Raw genomic sequence first — 27,722 nt, forward strand, 5'->3', positions numbered from 1 at the left:
TCTCTCCTTCTCCTTTCTTACATTCCTCCCTTATCACCACCCACACATTCTCAATTTATTTTTTGGCTCCATCAATTTATTTTTGGTAGATATTAGTTAATCTCATATATTAAAATCACATATCTGGAATCTAGAAAAATAGTACAGATGATACTATTTGCAAAGCAGAAATAGAGATGCAGATGGAGAAAACAAAGGTATGGATACCAAAGGGGGGAGTGAAAAGTGAAAGTGAAGTCGCTCAGTTGTGTCCGACTCTGTGACGCCATGGACTGTAGGCTACCAGGCTCCTTGGTCCATGGCATTTTCCAGGCAAGAATACTGGAGTGGGTTGCCATTTCCTTCTCCAGGAGATCTTCCCGACCCAGGGATTGAACCCAGGTCTCCTGCATTGCAGGCGAATACTTTACCGTCTGAGCCACCAGGGAAGTCCAAGGGGCGGAAGAGGGTAAGATAAATTGGGAAACTGGGATTGACATATATACACTATTATGTATAAAATAGATAACTAATGAGAGCCTGCTGTATAGCACAGGGAACTCTACTTACTGCTCTGTGGACACCTAAATGGGAAGGAAAGCCAAGGGAGAGGGGATATATGTGTGTAGCTGATTCACTTTGCTCTACAGCAGAAACTAACAGAATGTTATAAATAAAGCAACTATACTCCAGTAAAAATGATATACATATATATAGCTTACTTAATACAAGTGAAAAATATTTAGTGAGCAATGTTAACTAGTATTTACGATTTTTAGTCTATTTTCAATTCTACAACTCCATGTTGGCTTAATTTGTGAGCTATAGAAATTGCCATTATTTCATCTATATGAGAAATTTTTGTAGTACCCACTAGGTACAAGGTTTTATGTCAGATTCCACGGGAGAGTGATGGAAAAGATGAATAAGGACATGGTTCCTGGTACTGAAAGCTTAACATCCAGTGGAAGACAAATACCCTATTTGAAAACCTGCAGGTTGACTTTTGACTGACTATTCCCTCTTTTAAATGTAGGTCTTGATTGAGCACAGCAGTACTGATGTTAATCTGGAAGGAGAAAATGGAAACACAGCTCTGATAATCACATGTTTCACAGACAACAGTGAAGCCATGCAGCTTTTGGTTTGTATTTTATTTATATTTTTTCCTGTTTTCTTTATCCTTTAGTACAACATGAATTTTTGTTCTTTAAAACAGCTTTCAGGGACTTCCCCGGTGGTTCAGTGGTTAAGACCCCATGTTTCCAATGCAGGGGACACAGGTTCGATCCCTGGCCAGGGAACTAAGGTCCCACGTGCCATGTGGTGTGGCCAAAAAATAAAAAATAAACAAAACTATTTTCAGTTTCTCTTTTAGCAAAATATAAAATGTAGAAAGTGTGTCAGAAAAAAAATAGTTCTATGAGTTTGAGTACATGTTCACACCCCTTAGAGCTTCCTTGATGGCTCAGCGCATAAAGAATCTGGCTGCAATGCAGGTCACTAGGGTTCAATCCCTGGGTCAGGAAGATCCCCTGGAGGAGAGCAACGCAAGCCACTCCGATATTCTTGCCTGGAGAATCCCATGGACAGAGGAGCCTGGTGGACTGTAGTCCTTGGGGTCACAAAGAGTCGGACACAAGTGAAGCAACTGAGAACACCTCTTAAATCTTAAGAGTCTGAAATTTCTTCTGGAAGACAAATAGGAAAGCATTACAGAAAACGTGAGATGACTGAAGTGAAAAGAAAATATCGACAAGAAAAATTAATGTGAAACTGGTAGTCAGACCTAGAATGAAAGTGAATGTGAAAGTCATTCAATCATATCGGACTCTTTGTGATCCCATGGACTACTGGGGTGGGTAGCCTTTCCCTTCTCCAGGGGATCTTCCCAACCCAGGGATCAAACCCAGGTCTCCTGCATTGTGGGCAGATTGTTTACCAGCTGAGCCACCAGGGGAGCCCAAGAATACTGGAGTGAGTCGCCTATCCCTTGTCCAAGAGTACTTCCTGACCCAGGAATCAAACTGGGGTCTCCTGCATTGCAGGCAGATTCTCTACCAGATGAGCTATCAGGAAAGCCCAGAATACAAAAGACAAAGCATAATGGCCTGTATGTGCATAACGGTGAATCATACTTGGGACTCTGAGCTTCTGAATCATCAAAGGAAAGATGAAGATTGTTATTTGCAAAATTATTGTTGGGGCCTGAAATAAAAGCCAGGAGAAACAGCCCCATATCTGTTTCCAAGATGAGAAGAAACAGCTGCCATAGGTTCTCAGAAAGGGACCCTTGCATGATATAATGACTGAGCTCCTCAGCCATAGCCCAACAAGAAGAGCCAGCCTTCTCTCCGGTGAGATTTCTCGGGATGATCCAGTCCGACTCTTCAGGTATCTGTCACCATGGCTGAGTCCTGGTCCACGGAGTGCCCCTTCTGAGTGTGGTATTAGAATTTCATCAAAGAGCTTTCTTTTAAATATTCCTCAATCACTTGTACATTATTCAGGCCAGATTTCTATTTTTAGCACTTGATTTTCCCTCTCCACCACCTCCAGGGAGTAAATAAAATGAAATAAAATAATTTCAGACTATCTGTGGGATATTTCAAATTACAAATACCTTCTAACATATTTACTAAATATACTTGGATGAAAATATATATTCTTATAAGCTGTCATGATTGGACCAAAAAAAGAATTTTAAAAAATTTAACTTTTTTTGGTCCAATCATGACAGTTTATACTGGGAAATTCCATGGACAGAGGAGCCTGGTGGGCTAGTCCATGGGGTCACAAGAGTCGGACACAACTTAGCAACTAAACCAACAACCAGCCAACCACAATGGAAAAACCTCAAGCAAAAATCAATAAAATTAGAAATAGCAAAAGGATTTAATTGAATATGAAAGAGAATTTTTAAATGGCAAAAGATCAGTATGCAATCCTATCCTAAAAATTTAGAAATGATTTTTAATGGATAAATGTGCTGTGCTTAGTTGCTCAGTCGTGTCCGACTCTTTGTGACCCCATGGACTATACATAGCCAGCCAGGCTTCCCAGTCCATGGGATTCTCCAGGCAAGAGTACCATTTTCTACTCCAGGGGATCTTCCCAACCCACGGATTGAACCAGGTCTCCTGCATTGCAGGCAGTTATACTCTTTACCATCTGAGCCACCAGGGAAGCCCAATGGATAAAAAACTGAAAGTAATTAAAGTGTTAAAATTGACTACAAAATTAAATATCTGTGAGGAAAGTATTTAGGAAAAAAAAGCATTGCTAATACTTTGTTAAAGCTCTGGAACCAGCTAATATATGCTTTTATAGATTTTATAGTTTCTTTCAAACTTGCAAAGAAGTTTCTGTTTCAGGTAATCTTCCTGTAGCACAAGAAAAGAGTGACATTGTGCAGATTAGTTTTATAAAGTAGACATAATAAGTCCAAAACCTGAGAGCTCCCCCCAAAGAAAAACATAGATCAATTTCACATAGATGCAGTCTTAAAAATACTAGCAGTTAATTTATCAAAATAATGAAAAGTACCATGTAATACCACATTGGCCTTATCCAGGGACTGAATGGAGAGTTCAGTATTAGATTAGATTATAATCCCTTGATTGACCTGAGCTAACAAAGCATATGATTATATCGATCTGTTTATCTTTAAATGGATATAAAATTATCTGTATTTTCACAGATTTATAAGAAAAAGACAGTGCTCCATAGAAAACTGGCAAGGGGCACATAAAGTTTATTTAATTTCTCTAGTAATCAAAGAGGAAGATATTAAAACAATGAGTTTTTTTAAAATCTCTTAAATTGAAAGGACAAAAATTCCTTATTGATTGAAAATGTAATGAGTGTTAGAAAATGTAATGAGTTGGGGAATTTCATTCACTGTTGGCACAAATGTATTTTGACTCATCAATACCAATTCTTGGAATACATCTCAGGGAGATAATTAAAGATATCACTAATATTAACATCAGTGTTATGTATAGCAGAGAAAACTGAGAAAAAGTTGAAATTCAGTAATAGGGATTCATTGTATGAAGTTTTATGTACCCCCAAATGGAATATGTATTTAATAAAATCATGTAATTTAAGAATATTAAATAAAATACTTTTTAAAATGATGTGATCACATAGTATACATGTAAATATTACTTATGCAAAGAAGACAAAATATTGTCTTCTAAAATGTAAAACAACAGTGTCCCTAGAAAGCAAGATGATACATGTATTTGCTTCTTCACACTTTTTTGCTTTTTCAAAATCTCTCATTTTGTGGTAAGAGGTACTTAAAACTGAAATCCAGTGTTCTATAGAAAATGGTGATTGAGAATGGTTGACTTAGAGGTGAAGGTAATATACCATTCTGTTCATTTTAACAACTTTTTAGTAGAGAACATTCATTAGTGAAAATGTCTGATTTTCATGATTTAATACAAGTGCTGGTCTAATCATTTATTAATTGCACAAATGACAGGAAAATGATCTGGGAAATATTATCACTTTATTTGTATAAGGAAATGAGAATGGGTATAGGAGCAATAGGATAATGTTTTTTAAAATCTCTTTAATTTCACTAAAAAATGTGTTGACTTTGGTGGAAGATCAAGTTGAAATTTTTGTGAAATGTTGTTACTTTGTCATTAGAAAATTTAAAGTGTCTCTAGTTCAGAATGTTAGCCTAGTTCCAAAATTACCTTTTTGTCCAGGTTTCATACCATACAAAGCTTTTCTATGTAAATAATTTTACATAGGCACAGAGTAGCGAAAAGTTATGGGAGAGGCATATAAATTCTTGTCCATCCTTGTGATGGGTTTAATCTTTGTCATTTATTTCTTTTGTTCTTTCTTTTGTTCCAGTTAAATAAAGGGGCTAAGCCATGTAAATCAAATAAATGGGGGTGCTTCCCTATTCACCAGGCAGCATTTTCGGGTGCCAAAAAATGCATGGAAATAATATTAAAGTTTGGTGAGTAGAAGCTTTCCTCCATTATATACTATAAAGAAGCCTATTTTGGTGGATGCTATTGAGAAATATTTAATATGATTTATACCTGGGCTTTTATGTAAGTCTAAAAGTCGTTTCTTCTTTTTTTAAAAAAAATACCTTTTATTTATTTATAGTATTTATTCTCTTGAATTTTATTTCCTCCTAAAGGTGAGGAACATGGGTATAGCAGACTGTCTCACATTAACTTTGTGAACAGTGGGAAAGCCAGCCCTCTCCACATGGCAGTTCAAAGTGGGGACTTGGACATGATTAAAATGTGCCTGGACAATGGTGCGCAGCTGGACCTGCTGGAGGTAACTGTTCAGATTCCTCCTGTAGAATTGTTCATGTTCTATTTGCCAAAGTGCCCTGCAGCTCTTTCACAGTTAATTTAGATAGATGTTACTTCCTGCTATTCATGCAAAAGCAGAACAAGAGATTCTCTCAAATTTTAATCTATCTAAAGAATTTTGAAAGCTACCAAAGACAATTGCAAACACAGATACAGATACAGTAGAGATAAAGACACTGATGATAGAAGCTAAGTACAGTCAGAGCTGTCAAGAACTGTCACCTTGCAAGGAAATACAGTTGCTAGCTATGACTTTTATATTGAGGCTTCTCAGTAGGTGAAACTGATTACTCTTTGCCATCTTAAATTCCATACTCCTTGATTTTGTTGGACTAGGAAGAAAAAAACAACTGAATTTAGGTTTGATCCTTAAATTGGGACAGAATATTGATTGATGCTGATATCAAAACTCTTTACAGAAAGGGAAGTGCACAGCCCTTCATTTTGCTGCCACCCAGGGAGCCACTGAGATTGTTAAGCTGATGGTATCTTCCTATTCTGGCAACAGCGATATTGTTAATGAGGTGGATGGAAATCACGAGACACTGCTTCACAGGCAAGTTTCCCTCCTATCATTCTGAGTACAGATTTTTTGTCTTTATGTATTTAATTAAGAAGACAAGACAAAGTTACTGCTTATGGTAGCAGAGACTCCATAGTTCAAAAGAAAAGAGCAGAGATAACAAAGATCCTGTGGTTCAACTGCAATCTCTATGTTCCTCTGGAATCAAAAATACAAAGTTGAACAGATTTTCATAGGATAAACTCTCCAGTGGAATATTCTGGATCAGTTCTTTGTCCAGTGGCTATAGGCTCGATTCACTTCCTATATGCTCAGGAGGTCAACATACACAGCTTTTCAAAACCTTTCTAACCTGTTTCAGGTCCTCACGTGTGTGTTATCTTCATTCTCAGGGGGGATAATGGAACAGATACATATGAGTGGTCCACTTTTCCCACCCGATTTCCCTTTCCACGTAGTCCCACAATTACATGTAAAAGTTCTCAAAACATATATGTACTTAGTCTTAAGGAATGACAGCCAAGCTCCAAAGAAGATAAATACTTCTGTTGAGTTTAACAGAAATACACATCAGATAAAAGCATCTGAAATTATAGGCTTACTAGCTGCTAAGACAGGAAACAGGCAGTGTAGACTGAGTGTTCAGTTCCTTGAGAAGACAAAAACTGGCTGTTCCCTATGTGAGTTAAAGAAATGGCTGGGAAGGGGCTTTGCTGTCTCTCTGTCTCTATCTCTTACCATCTCTGTCTCTGTCTATCTGTCTGTCTGTCTCTCTCTATCACACACACACACAACACTCATGGAGGCAGAGCTAGAAGCTTGGAATGGCAGAAGAAGAACTGAGATAGTCTCAATAAGTAACTGAACCAAGAAATCTACACTATCCCACAGTGAAAAAGAAACTCTAGCTACCAATATAAGATCTGGTTCTAAACTGGGGAGATGGAGGCGTGAGTGTACACATTAGCAAAACCACTAGCCATAATAGGCTACACATGAACAGAAGGAACTCCAAGGAACTTCCATGCAGGATGAGTTTGCAAACTAAAATTTCATAGCATAAAGGAAATTCATAAGATTATGACAATCAAATCGACAGAAGGCTAATTTACTTCCAAAGGAAAAGAAATAACAGGGCAATTTATAAATAATTTCATAATAAAGGTATTTAAAACTTTCAGAAATTTAAAAGAAGGAATGGTCAGTTATGTAAAGTAAATGTATTAAGAGAAGGCATTATGGAAAACAAATTGGCATTTATGAATCAAAGATTGATGATGTGAAAAAGATGCAGTTGGAAACCCTAGACAGGAAAAAAAAACCAAATATTGAAATAAAACAAAAACTCAGTAGACGGATTAACCTCTAGACCAGATATTTTTCAAACTACTACACGTTAGAATCCTGTGAGGAATTTATAAAATCCCAACATTAATTCATACTCAGATTACATCAGAATTGCTAATGACTCTCAGGAATTTTTAAAAACCCTTTGTGATGCCAATGTTTAGCCAATTCAGAAACCTAGTGATCTGAGTTTAGTTAAAATGTGTACATTTACCCTAGAGCTTTAATATACAAATATGCACAAGAAGGAGTTATTTTAGGATAACAGAGCCATCTACCTGACCAAAAAATATACTTAGCCTGGTGACTAGCTGGACGCTTTCAACTTGAGTTGGCTGAAGATTTCTTGGACTGGTTCAGTCCAATTCTGATGAACCTAATGCTGATCTATGATCCTGGAATGTCCTTTTAATAGCCAGTGACATTGGAGTTCATCTTGAGCTTCAAAGGAAAGTTTGTTCCTTGGTCTACAGCTTCTTTTGCTACTGTAGTGCAAAGATCTCAGTGGTGTGCAGGCCACACTTGGAGCACCAGAGCTCTAGACTGAGAAGATACAGAACAAATCGAATGGGGCCTTAAATTAACATTATTTGACTCTTAAAATTACTCAATATATCTAATAACATTTAGAATGTAACCTCTTGTGAATTTTGAATGAAAATTGGCAAGCTGATACTAAGACTTATACACAGAACGTTAAGAATAGAGGAGATGATCTTGAGTAGGAACAAAGAAATAAGATTTGCATTAGGAAACAGACTTTTAAATCATTGGTATTAACATTTGTTATGGTGATGCTTTAATATAGATTAAAAATCTGTATTTGATGTATTAATTAACATTATCCTTATGGCTGCTTGTGAGATGATACCAAGTGACTTCAATTACATCCATCGGGTTTTTTTTGGCTTCCTAAAACTTTAGGAACGCTAACACTGCCTTGTTAACTTTTGCCAACAAAGGGGCATTGTGAACCCTGCAGGTAAATCTTAGCTGTACCTTGTATGCAATTGTTGCTATTTCTCATGGTCACAGTGGTAATAGCCAGTTTTTTGGCCTTTATTTTAAACTCTTAGGACAGATTTTACTCTTCACTTCAGAACATGTTCATGATGGTTTTTTACAAGGAGAAAATAGGTTTGCAGAAAGATGAGGAAGAAAATCTTGTGATGTATTTTATCTTTCTCTATTACTCCTACTTGAAAAGTTACCCTAATCAGAATCCAATTGTAGATTTTGAAAGGTTATTAACTCTCTAGCCTTTTATCATGTTATTCAATGATCCTTTAAACTCACTTTCTGAATATATTGAATAGTAGCTTTATTGTGTATATTTATATCAATAGTTCCTTAATATGCTTATAATTCTCTTTTTGCAGAGCCTCATTATTTGATCACCATGAACTAGCTGACTACTTAATTTCAGTGGTAACTATTTCTTTGACAGATTTATTTTTTATTACTATTTACGGTTGAAAAATCATATAATTACATACCATGGATCTTCAAAATTCAATCAAACTTTTCAAATTGGGGTATACTTGCTTCACAATATTGTGTTAGTTTCTGCTGTACGATTAAGTGAATCAGCTACGAGTATACACACATCCTCCTCCTCTTGGATCCCATTCCCCCATCCCATCCATCTAGGTCACCACAGAGCACCAAGCTGAGGTTCCTGTGCTGTTTTACACATGGTAGTATATATGTCTATCCCATTCTCCCAGTTCATCCACCCTTTCCTACCCCTGTGTCCAGACATCTGTTCTCTACATCTTCATTCCTGCCTGCAAATAGGTTCATCTGTACCATTGCTCTATAATCCACACATATGCATTAATATACAATAGTTGTTTTTCTCTTTGATTTCTTGCCTACAAGCAAAAGAGTTTACAAAAAGATGATTGATACATTTGCAAAACATTTTGAAAATTTTTTCTATGTCTTTAATTTTGTATCTCTGAGATGAGGGATGTACACTAAGCTTACTGTGATAATCACTACATGATATCTGTAAGTCCAATTATTATGCCACACACCTTAAACTTATTCAGTGCTATATGTCAGTTATGAAAATGAAGGTTTTAGTCACTCAGTCGTGTCCAACTCTCTGTGACCCCGTAAGCCCACCAGTCTTCTCTGTCCATGGAATTTTCCAGGCAAGAATACTGGAGTGGGTTGCCATTCTCTTTTCCAGGGGATATTCCCGACCCAGGGGTCAAACCTGGGCCTCCTGCATTGCAGGAAAATTCTTTACTGTCTGAACCACCTTGGAAGAACTGATGCTAAAGCTGAAGCTCCAATACTTGGCCACCTTATGTGAAGAGCCAACTCATTGGAAAAGACCCTGATGCTGGGAAAGATTGAAGGCAAAAGGAGAAGAGGGTGGTGGAGGATGAAATGGTTAGATAGCATCATTGATTCAATGGACATGAATTTGAGCAAGCTCTGGGAAATAGTGGAGAACAGAGTAGCCTGGAGTGCTGCAGTCCATGGGGTCACCAAGAGTTGGCCATGACTTAGCGACTGAACAACAACATGTCAATTATATTTCAATAAAACTAGAAGAAAAAAAAGATACTTGATACATTCACAAATAGGGTATATTGTATATGAATGCATAATGGCCAAACCTCATTGCCAGGAAGCTAGAAGTACCAGAGTGTACTTTTGATGCCCATATCAATGCATTTTTTGTGGGGAGTTGATAGGTTCATGGCAAGGAATGCTCTCCTGTGACCCAGTCCTGGGAAAGGGTCAGGCTTGTTGACTCTGTCAACCCCTCTTCAGTACAAGTGGCTTGCAGGTGGAGGCGGGACAGAAAGCAAGTGTGCCCTTCACCTTCCATTATAATCTTCTGCCCCTGCTGCCTCCGTGCCAGCTTTCAAACAATGAAAACATGAAGAACTAAAAATACTGTCCAAGGTTTGTTACAAGTGAAAGCACAAGACCTTTTTCACTCTAAGAAATGCAATCAGTCAGCTTTTGGGTTCAATTTTAGTAAGCCCTTTCTACAGATGAGTCTATGATGTATTTATTTAAGCCCCATCATATCAGTAATGAATGGAGTCTGGCTTGGAGTATTTAACCTGTGCTTGTTGTCAATAGCAACTATTGAAATTGTGGTATTTACATAGGAGAATCCCTGGAAGACTCATTATAGCCCAGAGTTTTGTTATTCACAGTTTCCTGCAAATATAGCCCTCTCTTCTGTAAGAGGATGGCAGGACCTCTCTGATCACTATCAGGCTGCCCTTGTCATCTGTATTCAGTGGGTCCCAAAAGAACAGGATCCTAGCCCCAGTCGGAGTTTAAGCTATTTTTATTACCCTGTGCAAAAGATAGAATTCTTTCCATGAACTTTTAAAAAGTTTTTGTTTCTTGTCATATCAAATATTATAACCATAATATGTAATGGTAAATACCAACTTATTCTCTTGAAATATATATATATGAGATGTGATTTCTTAAATGCAAACATTTTTTAACATTTGACTAAAATTTTACTTTAGGATTTGAATGATTACAATTCAGTTATTTCAGTTCATCTGTTTCAGATGAAGTAGAGTTTTTAAAAAGAGAACAGTTGTTTTTTCATGAGTTATAATTAACATGTACTATTATGTGAATTTCAGGTGTAGAGCATGATTCAGTATTTGTATACAATGAAAAGTGACCACCACAGCAAGTCCAGCTACCATCTGTCACCATGAAAGTTACAAAAATTTTTTTTCCTTATGATGAGAGCTCCCAGGATCCACTATCTTGGCGATAGAAGTGAATGATTTCTTGTGAATGCTTTTAAAATGACAAATGAAATAAACTTAGATTTTTTTTAACCACAGATATTTAACAATCTTCTCTTACAGTGGGAACTAAACTAGTGATATAGGTCAACATTTTATGATTTTGGCAGGAAGATAGATCTACTGCCAGATGTCAGTCAAAAGATTAACATGTGAGAAAGACTTCAGTTGTTGAAGTTAGAGAATAATGCCTTGATTTTCTCTATGATTCATGCAACACGAATTACGGGGAAATGTCAAGCAGTCATGTGCGTGAGTGCTAGCTGTATTTTGGACATTCTGTCCCAATGAATGAACACTAAGTTACAGACTGTAGTGTGAGCTGTTTTGTCTGTTCATAGGCTCTTTGTTGAATGACTTGTTTTATTTTAGGGAGCAGATATTGATATCACCGATTCTGAAGGACGGTCTCCACTTCTATTAGCAACTGCTTCTGCATCCTGGAATACTGTAAATTTGCTCCTCTCTAAAGGTACTAAGAGGGGCTGAACCAGGCCTTTAGAACTGCTACTCGGTTGGTTAAGCACTCAGTGTCCATTTACTGTGTGCCAGGCTGTGGGCCAGGTGCTGTGAACACAAATGGGATACTTCCCATATCTAGAATAATTCTCAGCCCAGTAGGGCATAATACTTGGAAAGATAACTTCAGAACAAGAATTGATAACCTTTGTAAGGGGATGACTACATCCCAGGCATGTCACTAAACACTTTATCTGCATCCTCTCAGTGAACCAATCCACCTGATGTAGGTGCTATAACTGTTCCCATTTTAGATACTAACCCAGTCTGATAATGAAGAAAAGAGATACCTTCACCTCTTCTCCCTTGATCTCTAATCTCTCTATAATTCTATTTTATGTGTTAAAAGATGAGACCTCATATATTAAATAATGTAATAAATCACACATTCTCTACCCCTTGTACACACACATGCACACTGCAAGATAAACACATTTTAAACCATGTTTAGTTTTCTTACCTAAATAAAGTTCTCTAACTTAAACACTGGCAAAGTTTTAAGTCAGTCTTTTATTTTCTTACATTGAAAATCCACCATAGGCTATGCTTTAAATAAATGAGTAGGAGTTATATTTATATTGTGCTTTTTAGGTGCCCGTGTGGACATAAAAGATAATCTTGGACGTAATTTTTTGCATTTGACTGTTCAACAGCCTTATGGATTAAAAAATTTGCATCCTGAGTTTTTGCAGGTAATACATATGTGTGGATTTCCATAAAATGAGTTGGGTTCAATAGAGGGTAAAGTGATTTCATTTATTATGATTTTTATTCCTTTGAAGGCTGAGTCTGGAATTTAAATTTTATTTTTAAAGAAAGATGTCATATTTGAATATTTACAACATAGTAGAAGGCAATGGCAGCCCACTCCAGTACTCTTGCCTGGAAAATCCCATGGACAGAGGAGCCTGGTGGGCTGCAGTCCATGGGGTCGCTAAGAGTTGGGCACGACTGAGCGACTTCACTTTCACTTTTCACTTTCACGCATTGGAGAAGGAAATGGTAACCCACTCCAGTGTTCTTGCCTGGAGAATCCCAGGGACGGCGGAGGCTGGTGGGCTGCCGTCTATGGGGTTGCACAAAATTGGACACAACTGAAGCGACTTAGCAGCAGCAGCAGCAGCAGTGATGATTATGATAATGATAATAATAAACTACATTGGGACTGTTTTCTAAGTTATGGAGAGTTTCCATATATCCTTATCTATAACAGAATGCCTTTCCTTCACTCTTGGACCATTATGAATTGTGTATCAATTGAGAAGTCAAGTACATGAGTGAATTAGCAGCACTTCCTAATCAATGAAGAAAAACTACTCAGCATGCTTGTTGACAAATTGAAAACATTATCTCTATATTTATATTCACCAACTAATACTTACGGAGTGACTATTAGGTACATTTGAAGTGCATCATACTGTTTTTAATAGATTTTAATATAGTCTGTGTCTTAAAGAGTCAAATATATTTGAATATCTAAAATATAAAATGTTTATGGATTGATTTAAGCTGCTCATTTGCCATTTGATTTTTATTTAAAAGATGAAGTGATGTTAATTTCATTTAATTTTATTCATTTTTTTAAAGTGACACTAATTTAACAGTTTTGCTAATTTTGACTAACAGAGCACATTAATATTAAGCTGTTAAGTATTATTGGGCCGGGCCTGGGGGGTGAAATGAAGGGAGAGATGAGAAGGTTGGTTTATGGTCAAATACAATTTGGAAAATGCTGGGTTTAAAATATTAAATACATTTCCTATTCTTAGGATTTCTCAGCGCCTTTAATACAGTAATACACATTATAGGGAGACAGAGCACACATCTTCATCTGCATTTATTTTACTCTAGTATCCTTGTGTGTGTTTTTAGTTGTTTAGTTGTGTCCGACTCTTTGCGACCCCATGGACTGTAGCCTGCCAGACTCCTCTGTCCATGGGATTTCCCAGGCAAGAATACTGGAGTGGGTTGCCATTTCCTTCTCCAGGGGATCTTCCCGACCCAGGGATCGAACTCACATATCTTGCATCTCCTGCATTGGCAGGCAGGTTCTTTACCCCTAGCATCACCTGGGAAGTCCCTAGTATATAACCCTTAAGGCTATTTATACTTTCCACTCAGGTGTATATATTGGTCCTTGTTAGAAAATACTATCCTATAAAATAGGTTGAAAAACTCTGTTAGCATCATCACGGAGTTATATTCAGAATATCCATCTTTCCCATAGATGCAACATATAAAAGAGCTGGTGATGGACGAGGACAATGATGGGTGCACCCCTCTGCACTATGCATGTCGACAGGGGGTCCCTGTCTCTGTAAACAACCTCCTCAACTTTAATGTGTCCATTCATTCCAAAAGCAAAGATAAGAAATCACCCCTGCATTTTGCAGCCAGGTAAGGGTCACTTTAAGCGACATACAAGCATGTCCTCTTTCTGTTAAATATTTGCTTTGAAAATATCAAACTTTTTTTCTTTCAAGTTATGGGCGTATTAATACCTGTCAGAGGCTCCTGCAAGACATAAGTGACACAAGGCTTTTGAATGAAGGTGACCTGCACGGAATGACTCCTCTCCACCTGGCTGCAAAGAATGGGCATGATAAAGTTGTTCAGCTACTTCTGAAAAAGGGCGCATTATTTCTCAGGTGAGGATATAAGATTGCAATATTTACATCTTCTTTGTAACTGGCTAGACATTGTCAGGCTTTTTTTATATTTTATTTTTGATTATAATATCTCCCTTTCAATCACACTAAGTACTTTTACCCATTTCACTTAATCCTCAAAACATAACATGCTTTATTAAATATTGAAAGGGAAGTCAGTATTATTTCCAACTGAAAACACTGAGGTTCATAGAGCTGAAGGCCTTGTTCAGAGTCACAGAATAAGTGGCTTTGTGTAATTTCCAGAATCTTTGAGATATCCCTTCTCCTATATACCTTCATCATGCTATCAGCTGTTTTGGCAGATACAAGGCAGTGTGTTTTTACAGACACACACACACATGCTATACAAATCAAAGACTCTACATCTCATTCAGTATGATGACTGATGGACATGAAGAACTTCCTTTAAGCTGCAACATGAGACATAAAAATTTCCTGAATTTCACTACAAAAGAAATCTAACACATGAAACAAAACCAAGTTAAAATGTGCTGTGCTTAGTTGCTCGGTTATGTCTGACTCCTTGTGACCCCATGGGCTGTAGACCGCCAGGCTCCTCTGTCCATGGGGATTCTCCAGGCAAGAGTACTGGAGTGGGTTGCCATGCCCTCCTCCAGGGGATCATCCCAACCCAGGGATTGAACCCAGGTCTCTTGCATTGCAGGTGGACTCTTTACTGTCTGAGCCACTGGAAGCCCAAGTTAAAATAATTAAGTACAATAAAAAGTGGCATCATTAAATGACATCTTTGTAAAAATAAAAGGAAAACCCAGAAGCGTTTCATAGATGTATGATGGGCTAATTTCTAATTGCACCAACATGGTAGCAGAGAGTTTATTAGGCTAATGTTAAAAAACACATCTCTTTATCAGAGTACCAACCCCAGCACAGCAATGATGCAGCCGTGAAATGAATGTTCTGCTTAGCTCCTTCCTGCTTCCAAATGAACACCAGGCAACAGACTTGCAAAGGGGACCCTAGGTGAACCCAGAAGACAAGAGCTCTTGCATAACTATGTCATAACTGTAATAGCGAGGTGTCTCTTGCACCTAATACGGTTACTCACTGGCCCTGAAATTAAATTGTATCAGTATCTCACACATTTTTTTCTATGTCTAATTTGGAAAAAAGGCAAGTGTTCACTGTATTCATATCTTGAATTTCTGAGAGAAAAGACAGACATTTTCCTAAAGGATCAAGTAAGAATTTTTGAGAGTATGAGAGGAACAATCTCTTTAGACCTGAACTTTTAGAAAAAAATTAGTGGCAATAAGCTAAGCATCTTCTATCCATGTTTTGTATAATGATATTATTATTATAATGATCATCATTATTATTATTAGCCATGAATGGTAACCACAAGGACTAATAACACCATCATGGAAAATTTTTGATACAATATTCAGTGAAAGAATAAAGCAATATTGAAAATAGTGTGTATAAGTACATTACAGCCTTAAAGAAAATATGTATGACACAGACATGCTAACTCCAGTTTCACTCCCCCGAAGTGTTTGATAATGTGTTTATAGACTTTATTTATTTTCTTTTATAATTTTATTGAGATTATAATTGACACTGTGTAAGCTTAAGGGGTAAAACACATGTATCATGAAAGGGTTACCACAGTAAGTTCAGCGAACACCCTTAATCTCATACAGATACCAAAAAATGGAAAAAGAAAAAAAAAAGAAAAAAATTTTTCTTTGTGATCAGAACTCTTAGGGTTTACTCTGTTAATGTTCATTTATAACATACAGCAGTTTTAATTATATTTATTCATGTCATACACCACATCCCTAGTATTTATCTTATAACTGAGAGTTTGCAACTTTTACCCATGGATTGCAGCCCACCAGGCTCTACTGTCCATGGAAATCTCCAGGCAAGAATACTGGAGTGTGTAGCCATTACCTTCTCCAAAGGATCTTTCCGACCCAGGGATCGAACCTGGGTCTCCTGAATTGCAGGCAGATTCTTAATCATCTGAGCCACCAGGGAGGCCCTCATCCAATTAAGCTTGAAATTAACTCATGTTTAATTAACCAGGCAATACATATTTGGGCTTCCCAGGTGGCTCAGATGCTAAAGAATCCACCTGCCAATGCAGGAGATGTGGGTTTGATCCTTGAGTTGGGAAGATCCCCTGGAAAAGGAAATGGCAATTCACTCCAGTATTCTTGCCTGAAAAATCCCGTGGACAGAAGAGCCTAGTGGGCTCCAGTCCATGGGGTTGCAGAGTCTGACACAACTTAGCAACACAATAACAACAATACATAATTACTTGCTAGAACTCAAATATCTCAGGTATGGTTTGTTTTCTCTGATCATCAGACCCACTTTCAATTGGGAGGTGTCCTTCCCCTTTTCATCTGTAAGGTAAATGCACACGTTTTCTCTTCTTTAACAGTGACCACAATGGCTGGACTGCTTTGCATCATGCTTCCTTGGGCGGGTATACTCAGACCATGAAGGTTATTCTTGACACTAACTTGAAATGCACAGATCGGCTAGATGAAGAAGGGGTATGTACTGTGTTCGTCATACCTACCCCAAATCTTGGCATAGAGGAACCTTCCAACATTGCCAGAAACCTTCTTTTCCCTTCTTGGGTTCCTATATTGGGAACCTATATTGGGTTCCTCACTAACAGTCTGCATAATAAGGGATAGTTAGGGAGTCTGGAATGGACATGTATACTTGGAGTACAGCTGATGAACAGCTGTACTTTTATTTTGGAGTACAGCTGATGAACAATGTTGTGATGGCTTCAAGTGGAGAGCAAAGGGACTCAGCCATACATATCCATGTATTCATTCTCTCCCAAACTCCCCTGCCATCCAGGCTGTCACATAACACTGAGCAGAGTTTCCTGGTAGGTCCTTGTTAGGTCCTTGTTAGTTATCCATTTTAAAGATAGCAGTGTGTACATGTCCATCCCAGACTCCCTAACTATCCCTTATTATGCAGACTGTTAGTGAGGAAAGAGTCAAAGGGGAACAGAATAAGGAGACAGCCCCAAGGGGTGGATGTATGTTGAGGACAGCTGGTGAGTCTCTCAGAGGCCTGTTACAGGCCCACGTGAATTGATGATAAAATTTTCACCCAAGGGAAATGAAGAGAACAGGGGTAAGTTTTCCCTAAAACTAAGCATATTTGATTTGAAAGACTGTCCTTCAGTCCACTATAATGTCCTTCATTCTTTTTTGGAGAATGAGTATTGAAATGCACGTTCTTTCACGAAATGACAGAGCCTAGAGGGCTATCATTGCTTTTTAAAATGCCTTTTTGTGGCAAAACTAGAGACTGGCAACCTTTTATCAACCTGTGATTTTTTAAAAATTTACTTTATTTTTGGCTGTGCTAGACCTTTGAAAGAGCATGGATTTTTCCCTCTAGCTGCGGCAAGCGGGGGCTACTCTGCAGTTGTGGTGCACAGGTTTCTTCTCCTTGTGGTGGCTTCTCTTGTGGAGCACAGGCTCTAGGTGCGTGGTTTCCGTAGTGGTGGCACAGGCTCAGCAGTTGCAGGAGCTTTGTTGCTCCACGGCACGTAGGATTTTCCCCTATCAGGCATCAAACCCAGGTCTCCTGCATTGGCAGGTAGATTCCTTACCGCTGAGCCACTGGGGGATCCCCAAATTTTAACTCTTTGTCATTAAATAGTTTTGTTAATAATATCTTAAGCAATTCAACAGTGAAACAAAGCTGTAAAATAGCCAAAGGATGAGTAGCCTTTGTCACTGGATTGTCCGGGTTCTGTTTTCTCTGAAAGAACACCGCGCTTCACTTTGCGGCGAGGGAGGGCCATGCCAAAGCCGTCTCCCTGCTCCTGAGCTACGATGCTGATGTGGTCCTGAACAAGCAGCAGGCCTCCTTCCTGCACGTTGCAATCCACAATAAGAGAAAGGAGGTGGTCCTCACGACCATCAGGAGCAAAAGGTACGCTGCCGTCCTGCCCTCAAGTGTCTAGTGTCCTCCGGCACTGGGGATAATCCGAGAGGAAGCAGGAGGAGAAAAAGAATCAAAGTTTCAGCTGTCGATCACCATTTTTATTTATTTTTCCTTTTTTTTTAATTGAGGTTTAGTTGATGTGCAATATATTATGTAAGTTCCAGGTGTATAACACAGTGATTCACAATTTTTAAAGGTTATATTCCATTTATAGTTTTCTAAAATATTGCCTATAATCCATGTTGTACATTATATCCTTGTGGCTTATTTGTTGGATACATAGTAGTTTGTACCTCCAATCCCCTACTCTTATTTTGTTCTTCCCCTCTTCCTTCTCCCTCCTGGTAACCACTGGTTTATTCTCTATATCCACGAGTCTCTCTTTTTTTAAATATTCACTAATTTGTTTTATTTTTAGTTCACATATAAGTGATACCATAAAGCATTTGTCTTTCTGACTTATTTCTCTTACCATAATACCCTCCCAAGTCCATATGTGTTGTTATAAATGGCAACATTTCATTCTTTCTTACAGCTGAGTAATATTCCATTATATCTATCTATCTATATGTATATATACACACACACACACATATATATACCACATCTTTATCCATTCATCTGTTGATGGACACAGGTTGCTTCCATACCTTGGCAACTGTAAATAATGCTGCTTTGAACACGGTGGTACATGTATATTTTTGAGTTAGTGTTTTTATTTTTCCTTAGGATTATATATCCTGTATACCTATATACCCAGGAGTGGACTTACGTCATCATATGGTAGCTTTCTGAAGCACCCCCATAGTGACTGTACCAATTAACATTCCTACCAACAATGTATGAGGGTTCCCTCTTCTCCACATCCTCGCCACCATTTGTTATATGTGTTCTTGTTGACAATAGCCATTCTGACAGGTATGAGGTGATATTTCACTGTAGTTTGAATTTGCATTTCTCTGATGATTAGCAGCATCTTTCCATGTGCCCGGTGGCTATCTATTTGTCTTCTTTGGGAAAATGTCTATAGAGGTCTTCTGTCCATTTTTTAAAATCAGGTTGTTTGTTTTTTGATGTTGAATTATATGAGCTGCATCATATCATTTGAAAATCTTTTCTTCCATTCAGTAGGTTGTCTTTTTGTCAATGATGTCCTTTGCTGTGAAAACACTTTTAAGTTTCATTAGGTCCTATTTATTTTTGCTTTTATTTCCCTTGCCTTAGAGACAGATGCAAAAGTCAACATTTTAAAATGTCAGTTGTTTCCCTAAAGTTTTTAATGAACTCTTTGAGTGACCACAGACACCCAAAGAGTTGCTTAAACTCTCTGGTCTTCAGTTTCCATTTCTAAGTGATGGGAGCACAGACCCACTTCACAGCATTCTTGTGAGGCTCCCAGGGGTCAGGTGTCTGTAGTCTGTGGCACCATGGTCTTCTCAGACTAACTCTGCCCTGACTCACCTGAACTTGCCTGAAGCTCTCCTGCCCAATGGAAACCCGCAAACTGGATGTTGGTGAAAATATTCTCCAAGGTAAATCCCTATTGTTACCAGTGCCAGGAAATGAAATTTCCTTTAGCCCATGATTTTGTGTGGCTGTGGGTTTTTTTAAACTGTACTCTAAGGAGTTTTAATGATGAAGTTGGAGGGTAGTTTGTCCCATGTCTCAAACATAATCTGTTCTATGTATTAGTCATCACAGATCGATTCTCACCAAGGCCCAGTGTCCCCCAGTAGTGGACTCAGAGATGAGCAATCTCATATTCATAGCAGACCAAGCCTGTGTTTTGGAGCATGGGAAGTCTCCAGGTCCCCTGGCCCATTTCCTTAGAAGCACTCATCAGTGCAACCTGGAGTTTTCTATTGATGGTACAGATATCCTAGATGGACTTTACTGATAGGGTTAACAGAAAATATGTCTGGGTAGCTTTTAGAACTAGCCTCCTATTACAAAGATAGGATATTGGAGATAAATGGGCTCTTTTTTACTTCCTGTTATAGATTTCTTTCATTCTTGGTATCATAAACATCTCCTTATCCTGTCCAACCAGATGGCAGTAAAGAAAGATGCAAATCTGCGATGTTCTCACAGAGCCCGTGCTTATTAATGTACTTAATACATGTTGTTCTTATTTAGTTGTGCAGTCATGTCCTGCTCTTTTGCAACCCAATGAACTGTAGCCTACCAGGCTCCTCTGTCCACGTGATTTCCCAGGCAACAATACTGGAATGGATTGCCATTCCCTTCTCCAGGGGATCTTCCCAACACAGGGACCGAACCCACTGTCTCCCGCTTGGCAGGCAGATTCTTTACCACTGAGCCCCTGGGAAGCCCTGACACATGTTACTTTGTAGTTTAATTCAATACATGATGTGTGCCTGGGTTAAAGGTAAAGTGTCATGCTCCCAGTACTATGTTGCTGTTGTATGTTTGTGAATGTGGGTATCTCCATACAGCATGACCAGCTTTGAAAGTAATGCCCCTTCATGACTTCAAGGGGAAATCAAGGTCAAAACCTACCTTCTTGAAAAGGCATTTAGATAAAGAGTCAGAACAGTGATTATAACAGCCATCCTTGAATTTGCACACATTTCTAATTTCCATGAATGAACAAGGACTCTATTGGATTGATTTCAGTTCACATATTGATTCCATTGAAACTAATCAGTTTCTCCTAAACATAATAATCTTGAATTTCAACTGGTAGTTCTGTTGTTGCACACAACAGAAAGTTTAAGAATTGTGTTTATTATTTTTTTACAGATGGGGAGAATGTTTCAAGGTTTTTAATCATTGTTCTCCTACCAATAGATGTCCAGTTATAGAACTGGTAGAATACCTCCCTGAATGCATGAAAGTAAGTTCTAAAAACAAAAATCCTTTGGGTATATGCTTGGCATGTAATAAAATGTGAAGATTTATTGTTGTAATTACAACCTAAACATAGTAATTTCCATCTTTAAAGTTAAGCGTCTAGTTTTATATAGGCTACAAGGGAATCTAGCCAACAAATTTGAGAAGGACCTACTTGGATTAAAAAATCCTGTTAGTGGTTACGTGCAATGTAGGAAAATATGTTAAACATATTTTTTTTATTCAAACAATCCAAGTCTAGAGCAGAGAGCACTAGTGGAGGTTGCCAGCTGAATAAAGCCTCTAGATGTGGGGGTTTGGGGGCATGCATGTGATTGTTTCAAATTTGCATCTATTAGTTGCAAACATGATTTCAGATTTTGTCACTCAGTAATTCCAGTTGTTTGGATCTGTCCTAATGAATAATCAGATGTATAGAAAGATTTATATGCAATGATGCTTCCTGCAGCATTATGAATAATAAAAAGTTATAAATATTCACATATGGAAAACATAGAAATTATTCCAAAATGCTAATAGGAATTACAGTTGTGATTATGATTTGGTTTTTCTTTTCTTCTTCATGTTACTATATATTTTCTAGTTCATTTTCTATAATGACTTGGTATTATTTTCGTATTATGAATTTTTTTTTTTAACTAGGGGGAATTAAAAGTCTTTTAGTTTAGCCTCACATCACATATTTGTATAATAAACACAATCCTTCCCCCATGACCCTCCCCTTCCTCTGGTAGCCCAGCCTTCAGTTTGCCTACGCTGGTTATTACAAAGCTTTCAAACTGTAATAGCCAGGCCTGTGTCTGGTTCTTCCTTGCACAGCACAATTGACTGGACTTGTCTTTCTTTTTCATGATGTCTGTTATGACTCCTAGTACTGCTGCTGGGTCAAGATCAACAGAGACTGCCTCAACATTTTTAAGTTGCCTTGGTGCTTGAGACCAGCCAGGACAGGCATGCCCTCCCAGTGGGGCTTGAGTTCCTGTGTCTCCCCTTCAGGGTGCTGTCTAACCCTCTACTGTTGTGTCCTGCAGGTGGGGTCGACCAGATGTCCCAGGAACTCTAAGGGACCCATTAATGGGGTTACCTGGGGCTTTGTGTCCACATCTGGTTTCAGGAGGGCAGACTGACTGGGCAGAATTTCTTTCTCAGGATCATGATTTGGGGCCACCAGAAAGGTCCAAGCACACAGATTTGGGGTTACTCAAATTGTTTATGTAGTAGACAGGAACCCCCACAAAATATCTGTCCCTACACTTCCCAGGGGAGGATCTAACGCTTAACTCTTAAGTGATTTCTCCCTTAACTGAGCATCTCGAGGACCTCCAACTGTTTGTCATTATAATATCCATGGCCTAACATCCTGTCCACACCACTTTGGATGTGAACTTTGTCAGTGTTGCTCAGTAAGCCAGGTACAGAAGCAAACATAATATTCCAGGATCAGGTACAGGATCAGATACAGAAGAAGCAACCTAGACTGTGGGAAGAACTCAGGACTCAGCTGGAAGGTCTCGGTTAGAGACAATTAAGTTATCACTAGAAGATGCTAAGCAAAGGAATCCTCAATCATCCACATATTTTCTAGGAACCCAGAAAGACATCAAGTTTTAGGCAAAGCAAATGGAATATTTCTTACCTAAAATTTAGTAAATGCAATTTCATTCTCAGGTGCGTATTTTTCTATATCACTTGGTGTTGCTGAGGCATGCAGTGGTACGTGTTAATTCTTCATGTTTTAGACTTTTTTCCTGAATGACTTAGATCATAGTGTACAAGACGTTGAGGTACAAGAAGCAAAGGAAGGGGAAGGTAATATCGTGGGTATTATTTTAGAAATGGGACCAAATTCCGTCTTGGATCTAGTCTCCTGCCCAATAGCTTTGCCAGTCTTTTTCTCTCAAAGGTACTTTTAGATTTTTGCGTGATGCCCTCCACAGAAGACAAGTCCTCCCAAGACTACCATGTAAGTTTATTTTATCATAATAACTTGAAATGCATTTTAACTCTTTAAGGAATAGTAAAAATAATGTTACTAGAACTCCAGAATCTCAAAAGATGGTAATTGTCTTCATTTCTCATATTATTATATTATCTACTTATGAGATAATTTTTCCCTTGGATCTTCAGTTTTCTCTCATGATTTAATTGTTTCTAACAGTTTTATTTAGCCTTATTATTTATATCTTTATATTTTCTTGTGTAATATTGCCTGAAGAATGAAATTCTAAAAGAGCTAAGTGGTCTTTCTAGAAGGCATTTTTCCCCACAACTAGAGAGTTATTAGAAAGGAATCAAATACCCTGTTGGCACATTTATTTTTTGAAATTAATACAGAATAGCTTATTTATTTTTCTTCAGGTTAAATGGCTCAACTTTATTTGAATCACTTAATTTTCAGCAGAATGATAGGGTTGCATATTTAATGTGTTAAGAAGGACTTTGGGGGCCTATGCTAGACTGCAATTTTTAAAAATTGTTATCTTCTACAGATCGAGTATAATTTCACATATCTTCAGTGTCCATTAGAATTCACCAAAAAAGGAACACCTGTACCGGACATCGTATATGAGCCTCTTTTAACTCTCAATGTAAGTCCACTATTTTCCTTATTCAGGTAGTTTCTACATGAATTCTGTGATGTTTTGGTATGATAGTTCCAGGAAGGAGTCTGGAGAGAATTCCAGATTTATGGTTTGATCTCTGTGTATGCCATGCAGCCTAACTCTTTATTTGTTAGTAAAGAAAGCAATCATACAAAATGATTTGTAATTTGGTGCCCTTAAAGTTCCACACTGTTGATCACCTTAGTCCTAATGGTCATGCTAGACCTGCCCAACCCAGAATCCAATAAACCATAAACAACACAGGCTGACCATCAGCATCTGCTCCTACCTCCATCCACTTCAATGCAGACATACGTATATGAGTTTCCAACAGTATAAAAACCCCAGGAAAATGCAGGGGGTGACAGTTTACAGTCATCGATTCCAAATTCAGCTAACCACTGGCCTCCAGGGTAAACGCAAACCTCTCAGCAGCTCTTATATCCTTCTGGAAGAGTGAACCCAATCTGAAAGCAGGCACTAATCACACAGTTTGGACCCAAATTTCCCAAGAGACTGGATCCAAACCAGTTCTTATTCCAAAGAGTGCTTTTACATTTCTTGTAAGTGAGGTCATGAAAGCCATGCAGACAATCTGCTTCAGGATAAACCAGGAGTTTCAAACTCAAATAACTGCAGAGGAAAACAGGTATCAGATGAGTGGGTTTCTGGTCTAAAAGAACAGCAGCTACTAGTTTCAACAGATTTTAGCCACGTGGAGCAGCAGACTTGTGGTGTAAATATTGGCAACACAAAAGCTTGTGTGCATGTGAAAGAAAACATTTGAAGGCTGGATGGCAAATGGTGGTGTAGGATCCAGATTTGTTCTCTCTAATATAGTAACTGAGCCACATGTGACTGCTTAAATGAAAATTAATGAAAATTAAAATCAAGTTAAAAATTCATTACTTCATTTGCAGTAGCCATGTTTCAAGCCCTCAGAAGCCTATGTGGTTTGTAGTTCTTTTGCTCAACAGCATAGATATAGAAATTTTCATCACTGCAGAAAGTTCCATTGGACAGCACTGTTCTAGATCAATTAAGAACTTTCATTTACCTTAAATGAGTTCATTTCCCTACGTGGAAGGCTTTGATACAGACCATGGTACCAGCCATCACCTAATGTGAAATCTAAAAGGCTGGCTGATGGGAATTCCTGGCTGTCCAGTGGTTAAGACTCCCCCTGCCAAGGCAGGGAGGTGCCGGTTCACCGGTCCAATCCCTGGTCGGGGAGCTAAGATCCCACATGCCTCATGGCCAAAAAAAGCAAAACATAAAAAATAAACAATATTGTAACAAATTCAATTAAGATTTCAAAAATTGTCCAAATCAGAAAAAACAATCTTTAAAAGGCTTACTGAGGACTTGGAGTGTGAAGGAAGAAGAGACATGTGGATTTTATGCCTGTAAGACTGGTGATGACAACTGACTTTCACATCTGTTCTATGCAAATAATTTTAGCATCTGTATAAAATGATTCTCTCTAGCTTGTGTTTTTTTTTAAAGAAATATATTCTTGATATAATTTTTGATTTTTCAAAGTTTCTAAAATAAGCAAGTGTTGTTTTGATAAAATCAAAATAAAGTTATAAAGCCAGCAAACAAAAAGCTGAGTTTATACTCAAGAGTTTAATGTGATTGTATTTTTATTGATCTTTCCTTATTTCTCAGGCAATGGTGCAACATAACCGCATAGAGCTTCTCAACCACCCTGTGTGTAAAGAATACTTACTTATGAAATGGTGGGTATTAAGTAGTGTTTCTTTTGAATGTTGCTCTCATTAAATTTATTTAAAATCTTGCAAAACAAAAAATAAACTGACCCAGTAATATTTGATTATAAAAAAATCTTCTAAATAATTTTAATGGTATCTGAATACTTTATTACTTTTAATGTTTTATACTTTAAAAAGAAATATGTCAAAGGCAAATTTTGGTATTAAAATGTTGATATTAATTTATCTTTGGCATTAAATGAAATATTTGGGGGGATCATTATATAAAACACAAAGGAGCATTCCTGGGCTCTGCAGTTTGGCAGACAATGAAGTAACAAGAGTATTCCTGGGAAGAGCATTCAACTTGGAGTCAGAGCTAAAGTTCCTTCCATTAATTGGTGAGAGGTTTAAAGTAAGTCATAATTTCCTAGGAAGTCATGATTCCTTTTCTGGAAATGAAAAAGGCGAATTCCAAAATCTTTCAAGTTCAATGAACTTATCAAATACATTTCCAGAAGAGACTATAACTCCTGTTTCTGCAGGTATCTTAACTGAATATTTGTGGTTGAAACTACTCAGTTGTGGTTTGCTTATGTTTTGTAGGTTGGCTTACGGGTTTAGAGCCCATGTTTTGAACCTAGGATCTTACTGTCTTGGTCTGTTTCCCATGACCTTTCTTGTTGTCAGTATCAGACCAGGTATGGCTTTCAACTCAACTGGAATCATCAATGAAACTAGTGACCATTCAGAAATTTTAGACACCAAGGTATCTTCAATTGGTTTTTATATTCCAACTTTTTAAAACAAGAGATTTTCAGAACTGTGGGCATTTTTTCTTTAGAAAACACTTTAACCTCATAATAAATCTGAACTATCAAGACTTTGTTTAATACAAAGAGCTTATAGAATTCATATATGTAGCAACTTCTAAAACCCTTTGTAGAATGAGAGGGAATATAAATAAATAGATCAATAAATGAGCTTATCAACTAACAAAAGGAATTGACATGTATGAGAGCCAGTGTACCTCACATGTATAAGGTGACATGTACCTGGCTTAGATGGGTGCTGAAGTATAAAAATTTAAAATAGGATATACAAGGAAGAGGGCTTCCCTGGTAGCTCAGCTGATAAAGAATCTGCCTGCAATGCAGGAGACCCTGGTTAGATTTCTGGGTCAGGACAATCCCCTGGAGAAGGGATAGGCTACCCACCTCAGTATTCAAGGACTTCCCTGGAGGATCAGATGGTAAAGAATCTGCCTTCAATGCGGGAGACCTGGGTTTGATCCCTGGGTTGGGAAGATCCCCTGGAGGAAGGCATGGCAACCCACTCCAGTATTCTGGCTTGGAGAATCCCCATGGACAGAGGAGCCTGGCAGGGTACAGTCCATGGGGTCGCAAAGAGTCGGACATGACTGAACAACTAAGCATATACAAGGAAGCAGATTTCTAGCTGCCAAGGATACTGGGGAGGGGGAAATGATGTTTAGCAGGGACAGTATTTCCATTTGGAGATAATGAAACAGGCATGGAACTAGATAATAGCTGTATAACATTGCGAATGTACTTCATGCCACAGAATTGTATGTTTTAAAAGGTAACTCTATATGTAAAATGTAACATTTTTGAAATGTAAATTTTATGTTATATGTATTTTACCACAGTTAAAGAATATTATATAGATCCTTTAGAATTCAATTGGCAACCTCTATTAATAAAGACATTATGAAATGACTGTGTTGTCTTTATATTGGCATCACAGGAGTTTTCTGTTTAAAGCAAAAATGGACAGTACCTAGAAATAAAAGCAGATAAAAACAAATGTTTAATAGTGAAAATGATGAAGAAAAGTGTTGTTTTCTTTGATATCCTTTATAACTGTTTATCTTTTTTGTTTCAGAATTCCTTTGCTATAAATTTCTGTATGATTTTAGTTTTGCTATCAAGTATATTAGGTTACTGCAAAGAAGTGGCCCAAATTTTCCAACAGGTACATGATATGTTTTATATCTTTACAGTAGCAAATATTTTAATATGCAAAATATAGATTAATTGCTAAACAATTATTGAAACAATTTATGTCAGAATAAAATCACATAGCTGGATGAATGTATAAATCAGAAATACCAAGTATAAACTCTTAAAAATGTAGAAATTACATGATTTCAGATAAGGCTCCTGCATTGGATGGTGCCTATTTGATTTATCTGAAGCAAGTGGTTCCAGTTTTATTAGTACATATGTGTCTACCCAGCTTCGATGAACTTTTGGAAGACTTTTCTGTTTTCTCTGAGATATATTTCATATTTTGCTAACACACAGATTTTTTCAATTTGATAATTTTAAGTGTCACTGTTTACAGAGATAATTT

At 37.7% G+C, this 27,722-nt stretch overlaps 1 protein-coding gene across 1 annotated transcript in view; it reads left to right on the forward strand.

The window, feature by feature from the left end:
- Positions 1 to 27,722, forward strand: part of TRPA1 (transient receptor potential cation channel, subfamily A, member 1) — a 55,426-nt gene that overhangs the window by 18,852 nt on the left and 8,852 nt on the right. Inside the window, 17 exon segments of the mRNA XM_010846958.1 lie at positions 1,016 to 1,123; positions 4,855 to 4,963; positions 5,153 to 5,298; positions 5,756 to 5,892; positions 8,586 to 8,634; positions 11,385 to 11,484; positions 12,123 to 12,223; positions 13,759 to 13,928; positions 14,015 to 14,179; positions 16,614 to 16,728; positions 17,976 to 18,142; positions 20,918 to 21,011; positions 22,932 to 22,991; positions 23,518 to 23,616; positions 25,303 to 25,373; positions 25,953 to 26,115; positions 27,252 to 27,341. Coding sequence (XP_010845260.1) covers positions 1,016 to 1,123; positions 4,855 to 4,963; positions 5,153 to 5,298; positions 5,756 to 5,892; positions 8,586 to 8,634; positions 11,385 to 11,484; positions 12,123 to 12,223; positions 13,759 to 13,928; positions 14,015 to 14,179; positions 16,614 to 16,728; positions 17,976 to 18,142; positions 20,918 to 21,011; positions 22,932 to 22,991; positions 23,518 to 23,616; positions 25,303 to 25,373; positions 25,953 to 26,115; positions 27,252 to 27,341 — 1,944 coding nt within the window.

The sequence above is a fragment of the Bison bison genome, unplaced genomic scaffold (genome assembly GCF_000754665.1).
Source record: "Bison bison bison isolate TAMUID 2011002044 unplaced genomic scaffold, Bison_UMD1.0 scf7180017864241, whole genome shotgun sequence".
Lineage (NCBI taxonomy): Eukaryota > Metazoa > Chordata > Mammalia > Artiodactyla > Bovidae > Bison > Bison bison.